Below are 7,385 nucleotides of genomic sequence, written 5' to 3'. Positions count from 1 at the left end.
TGCGGCGCAGGTTTTGTCCTGTTTTAGACCACTTAATGCTGGACGCATGCATGCGGTTTTATTCCATTAAAGCAGCGATGGCCCTCCGGCGGAGCCTTGAGACCCCGCGCCGCATTAAAACACTGGAGACTCGCACACACATTTACTGTCACCGCGCGCAGTTTACCGCATTAAACCTGCTTCTACTTGCATTGAGAGCTGCGGCTGCACTGCTGCTCCTCTGGGGGAATTATTATGGGCTGTCCTGTACCGGAGCATTCACACTCCACACTTGTTTTTGTTTTGTTTTATTTAGTTTGGTTTCCTTGTTTTGTTTTGTTTCATTTCACTACTTTTGCTTTATTTTATTTAGTTGTGTTTCATTGATTTTGTTTTATTTTGTGGTTGTTTTGTTTTGTTTTTCATTCATTCATTCATTTTCTTTTCGGCTTAGTCCCTTTATTAATACGGGGTCGCCACAGCGGAATGAACCGCCAACTTATCCAGTACGTTTTTTATGCAGCAGATGCCCTTCTAGTCACAACTTATCTCTGGGAATGTTTTGTTTATTGTTTTATTTAATTTATTTTTGCTTTATTTTATTTATTTTTTTCATTGATTTTGTTTTGTTTTAGTTTAGTTTTTAGTTTTGTTTCTCTGTTTCATTATTTTTTCATTTAGTTTAGTTTTTCTTTATTATATTTATTAAAACATTTTTTCGTTTTGTTTGATTGTTTTGTTTTATTTTAGTTTTATTTAGTTGTTTTGTTTTGTTTCATTTAGTTTAGTTTTGCTTTATTTTATTTATTGTTTAGTTTTTTTATTTGTTTTAATTTAGTTTTTAGTTTTTTTTCTTTGTTTCATTTAGTTTTTTTTATTATATTTATTAGATTTTTTTGTTTTGTTTCCTTTTGTTTTATTTTTTGTTTTGTTTTAGTTTAGTTTTATGTAGTTATTTGCTTTCATTTTTTATTTTTGTTTCATTTAGTTTTGCTTTTATTTATTGTTTTGTTTTCTTGTTTTGTTTTGTAACTTGTTTGTAACTTTTGTTTTGTTTTGTTTTGCTTTTTGTTTTATTTCATTTCGTTTCATGTTTTGTTTATATTAATTTAGTTTTGCTTTACTTTATTTAGTTGTTTCATTGTTTTTGTTTAGTTTAGTTTTGTTGTTTTACTTAGTTTAGTTTAGTTTTAGCTTAATTTTATTCAATTGTGTCCTTGTTTTGTTTTGTTTGATTTAGTTTAGTTTTGCTTTATTTTATTTATTGTTTTGTGTTTTTGGTTGTAACTCATTTGTAACTTTTGTTTTGTTTTGTTTTTCCTCATTTAGTTTCTTTTAATGCTTTGTTTTGAATAATAAAAGCTTTGCTTTATTTTATTTAGTTTCATTGTTTTTGTTTAGTTTTTTTTGTTTAGTTAAATTTATTTATTTTTTGTTAAAGGTTTGTTTTGTTTGGCTTTAATTTATTTATTGTTTTGCTTTTTGTTTTGCTTTTTGTTTCTTGTTGTAACTTGTTTGTAACTTTTTGTTTTGCTTTTTGCCTAATTTCATTTCATTTCATGATTTGTTTTGATTAATTTAGTTTTGCTTTATTTTATTTAGTTTCATTGTTTTTGTTTAATTTAATTTAATTTCATTTAGTTTTTTGTTTCATTTTGCTTTGCTTTGCTTTGCTTAGCTTTGTTTGTTTTTTTGTTTGATTTTTGTTTGTTTTGTTGCACAACCAGTCAAAACCAAGTTTACAAAATGGTACAAACATAACTGTTTTGATTATAAAGTTTTTAATTTTAATTCTACTGAACTGAAGTAATGTTAATAACAATATTATTTTGATAGGTTAATTAGGTCTAATTAGTTTCTATAAAATAATAATAATAATTATTATTATTATTATTATTATTATTATTATTATTATTATCAGTAACTACACATTTTTGGTTCAATAGAATTGAACAATATTAATATTAATTATAACAATATTAATTATTTAGCTGAAAAAAATATTTAATACTAATTACTATTGTTTATTATATGATACTGAACTCTTATACTGCTATAAAATCACAAACATATTGGCTAAAATGTTCTGCCCTGCAAATAAATACGCCAAACCAGGAACCTGCATTACATTCACTACATATTACAATTGTGATCATGCTGTAATAGCAAATTATTCATCAGTAAATGTGCTATAATGATCATTTGTGTATGATGAGTCGTGATTGCAGTGTGTGTCTGAATGTTCAGCACTCGCTCTGACTGTGTGTGTGTGTGTTTGGGTGTGTCTTGTGCTGCAGGAAGCTGGCGAAGAAGCGTAAGGAAACTCTGAGCAGCACGCGGCAGGAGATGACTGTGATGGTAAACTCCATGGACAAGAGTTACGCTGAGCAAGGAACCAGCTGTGATGAGGCTATATCATTCATGGACACACACAACTTGAACGGCAGACGTGAGTCTCACACACACACATACAATCATAGGGAAATATACAGACACACACAGCTGCATGCACGCTCACACACACACACATTCACACAACCTGAACGGCAGACGTATGTGCTGTGTTTTCCACAGCTGATGCTCTTCCAGCTGCAACCCACTACTGGGAAACACCCAAACACACTCATTCACACACTCATAACCTGCGGCCAGTTTAGTTGATCAAGTTCCCTATAGCGCATATGTCTGGACTGTTGGGGAAACTGGAACACCCGGAGAAAACCCACACCAACACAGGGAGAACATGCAAACTCCACACAGAAACACACACTGACCCAGCCGAGACTCAAACCAGCGACCTTCTTGCTGTGAGGCCACAGCACTAACCACTTTGATGTTTGTGTTTGGTAATTTAAAGTACATGTATAGTATTTTTCTGCGGTTTAACATTCACACCAGCTCATATCACACACACACAGCTCAGTTTCTGATTGGTTCATCCACATTTAGCCCAAATCCAGGACGATCCTCATGGTTTGATAGCGTGAAGTCTTCTATGAGGAGTTTTCACATCTCTAAAATCACACGCCTGTAAACGAGCCTTTATTATGACTCATATAGAGAGAGGAGTGAGTGATGGAGCATCAGAAATATGAGGAACACACACACACACACACACACACACACACACACACACACACACACATAAATAAATCACCACGGCTCTTAGCAGAGCATTCATGAGTGACCTTCTGCTGCTGACGGAGACTGACGGACGGGTCACTGCAGACGTCTAACACACACACACATTCACTCACAAACACACACTCCCATACACACACATACACAAACACACACCCATAGATACACAAACACACTCACACACACACAGTGACCTTCTGCTGCTGACTGAGACTGATGGACGGGGCACTGCAGATGCCTGACACACACACACACACACGCACACACACGCACACACACAAACACACACACACTCACACAAACATGCATACACACAAACTCACATACACACTCTGTCAAACACAAACACACACATTCACTGACTCACACATTCCCATACATGAACAATCACAAACACGTCAAAAACGTTTTAATATACACACTTACAAACTGACAGACACACACAAACAAACACACACACACACGCTCAGACACACACACACACTCACCTACACATACATTAAAGCAGACACTCATAGATATATATAAATGTGTGCACACACACTTTCACAGAAACACACTCTCTCACACACTTTCTCTTTCTGTCTCACACACACTCAAACGAACACACAGACTCACACTCATACACACACACTCTCACACACAAACACAAATACACTCACTTTCTCTCACACAAATGCACAGACTCTCTTACACACACACACACACACACACACACACACACACACACACACACACACACACACACACAAATGCAATCACACTTATACACACACACACACACACACCCTTACTCACAAAAGCTCTCACACACAGACGCACACTTACACTTACTTTCCCTCTGACACACACATGCTCACTCACACAGACACTCACACAAGCACACACTCAATCACTTTCTCTCTCTCACACACACACACATGCACACACACTTGCTCACAGACACACTCGCACAAACATGCATTCACCCACACACACATTCACTGGCTCACACATTGTCACACACGCACGTGCATATTCACAAACACATTAACACACTCACATACGCTAACACACATACTCACAGATATACATAAACATACACACACACACACTTTCTCTCTCTCACACACACACACACACACACACTTTCTCAGTCTCTCTTTCTCATACACACATGCAAACTCACACAAACACAGAGACTCACTTACATTCACTCACACTAGCACACACAAACACACACACACATGAACTCACACACATCTTGTTTACTTTAATGTGAACTATAAGACTATTGAATGCATCTACATGATTGAAATGAAGCGTGTATCTTTAGTTTAGGAACTCAACGTAACATTATTTGAGTGTGTGTGTGTGTGTGTGTGTGTGTGTGTGTGTGTGTGTGTGTGTGTGTGTGAGTGTGTGTGTGTGTGTGTGTGTGTGTGTGTGTGTGTGTGTTAATGAGTGAACTGACTGAATTGTGCTCTTTGTTCTTGCCTGCTTCTTTGCCTGCTGTTGTGTTGTAAAGCGGTATCGTCTCCGTCCTCCTTTACGCTGAAGACTAACACACTGAGCACCGCCGTGCCAAACTCCTATTACCCAGGTAAAACACACCTTTACCTGCATGAACTGATCTGCTTTCTGCACGTCTGTCGCTTTGCAAAGACTGAAACCCTGACAATTCACTCTGAGACGATGTTGAAACGCACACACTGACTCTCCTCAGCTTATTCTGTGATGTGGAGGTGCGCTGGCTTTTGCGATTCTTTCAGACCTTCTGCTTCAGTTTCCTCTGGGAGAAATCACTAGGAATCATCACAGCTGAAAACGACTCGCTCTACAAACAAGTGTGTTCACAAATATATATAAATAGGAGAACAAAATAAGAAGAAAATATCAGTTTTAAACATTAAGCAGACGTTTATAAGATCTAAAAATTAATGGAAGGGAATGAGAGCGGAAGTCTGGAGACAAACAATCAGCATCTGCATTTACATGAAGAATAATGTCAAAATAATGTAAAACTGACATCATTTTACATCAAAATGAAATGCGATTACATCAAGCACACATTAAATTTTTGCCAAGTAAAGACTATATACTCAGAGTGTAGCAAAAAGACGTTCACCAGGTTACAAAAACATTTATATTATATTAGCCACAGTCATATCACCCTGCTGCCCGAGAGCGCTCTCTCACTGAAGCTGTGCAGGGCTGAGCCTGGTCATTAGCCCCTTTCACACAGTGATACCGGTAAATATCCAGAAAATTTCCGGAACAACTTTACCGGTAGATTCAAAAAAGCGCTGTTCACACAGGCGAGGACGTTACGGAATTTTTCCGAAAAAAAGCATTCACACATCCATTGCAAAATGCCGGTAAATTCTGACATCATTAACCAGAAATGAGCTCTAAACGGCTGCGCTTGTATTTGTAAACATTTGACTACATTACAAACTCTTCGGATGGATCAGTATTGAGTACAACTCTAATGAAAACATAGAGAAACACTTCACATGTCGAGATGTTCATGATATGTGTGTGTGCTGGCGCTATGGGTGCTCACGGGCACACGCAAAGCTTGAAGGTAAACAAACAACGGCTTATCATAAACATTTAATCGATAATTATTTACACTGTTAGCATTAAGAAGGAACATAGAAACATTATCTGACTAACATCTAGCAGCTAAATGTGTCTGGGAAAATATTCAAAGGGTTTTATTCTCATAAACCGCACACATGTGAATGCATCTGACTGTTCTGATTGGCTAAAGTAGATGTCTCACTTCAGCACGTTCTAGACGTGGACGCGCTCTTTCCAGCAATCTTCCTTCGGCATTCACACAGCGCAGCATTCCGGCAAATTACCGGTAATGTTACAACTTCTGTTTCCGGAAAATAGCCAGAACGAATTTACCGGTATTTTCAAAAAGGGCCTGTTCACACATACAACCTTTCCGGAAAATTGCTGGTAATTTTCCGGAAAGGTCTGTATGTGTGAAAGGGTCTGTTGTCTGGATGGGAGACCACATGGGAAAACTAGGATGCTGTGTGCAGAGTTGTTTGTGAGGCCAGCAGGGGGCGCTCAACCTGCGATCTCTGTGAGCCCTAATGCCCCAGTATAGTGAAGGGGACACTAACTGTCTTTCAGATTAGATGTTAAAGCGAGGTCCTGACTCTCTGTGCTTATTAATAACCCCATGGCACTTTGGGTAAAGAGTAGGGGGGTTACCCCGGGGTCCTGGCCAAACATCCTCCATTATGGCCTCCCAATCATCCCCATTCACTGAATTGGCTGTATCACTGTCTCTCCACTCCACCTATAGCTGGTGTGTGGTGAAGCACTGGCGCAGTTGTCCTGCGGCTGTCATTCAAGTGGAGCTGCACACTGGTGGGGTGGAAAGACCCCCCTCATAAATGTAACACACTTTAGGCAAGGCAAGTTTATTTATAAAGGACATTTCATACACAGAAGCAAATCAAAATGCTTTACGTAAACAGGAATAAAAGAGACAAGTGTAAGAAAATAAAAACAAATAATAAGAATTATAAAAATAAGAATAAAACATAGATAAAACAGATGAAAATGTGTTAAAATAGGTTATAAGATAATGAAAAACAACAGAAAAACGTAATAGTGTGACCTGTCGGACGCAGCACAGTGCTCATTCAATAAAGGCACAGGTGAACAGATATTTAGCTGTCTTTAGGTGTATGGCCACGATAAATGCGCTATATAGATACACATTGAATTTGTCAGTTTTCTGTTTTAATTTTGACGTTATCTATGTTAAAAATGTTTGTATATATAATCACAAGCATGACAGTATGTATAATCAGGCACAAGTGTTGTGTTTGGCACCATCTACTGTTATTTTTCTAAATAGCAGCAGGTCAGATTATACTCCACAGAATGAGTGCTTGATTAATTATCACAATTTTAGCTAATTATTATTTGATTTGAGTTTGTTTTTCAGTGACTGTTGTTCAGTTTCAGTTTTTAATTTATCCTTAGTTTATTTAATTTGTATGAAGTTATCAGAAATGGTCAGTAAATTTAGTTGTCGTTTTTGTGAAAGCATCACTTTAGTTTAATATAATAATGTTTTAATTTTGACGGTATCTGTGTTTAAAAATATATGTGTGTATATAACCACACTCTTGACTGATGTGTTTGGCGCCATCTACTGTTATTTTTTTAATCGCACTAGGTCAGATTATACATTATATATATATTTCAGGTGATTTCTTAGTGATTGTTGTTTAGTTTCAGTTTTTAAATTA

The 7,385-nt window shown here is 36.9% G+C and overlaps 1 protein-coding gene across 1 annotated transcript in view; it reads left to right on the top strand.

The window, feature by feature from the left end:
- ptprma (protein tyrosine phosphatase receptor type Ma) overlaps nucleotides 1-7,385 on the top strand; it is a gene marked incomplete at both ends in the record, with an annotated part of 269,837 nt that overhangs the window by 255,264 nt on the left and 7,188 nt on the right. The window contains 2 exon segments of the mRNA NM_001018133.2: nucleotides 2,277-2,428; nucleotides 4,628-4,702. Of these exon segments, the coding sequence (NP_001018143.1) occupies nucleotides 2,277-2,428; nucleotides 4,628-4,702 (227 nt within the window).

This window comes from Danio rerio, chromosome 24, assembly GCF_049306965.1.
Source record: "Danio rerio strain Tuebingen ecotype United States chromosome 24, GRCz12tu, whole genome shotgun sequence".
Taxonomy (NCBI): Eukaryota; Metazoa; Chordata; class Actinopteri; order Cypriniformes; family Danionidae; genus Danio; species Danio rerio.
The sequence above is the reverse complement of the archived record's forward strand: the minus strand, read 5'-3'. Positions and strand labels throughout refer to the sequence as shown.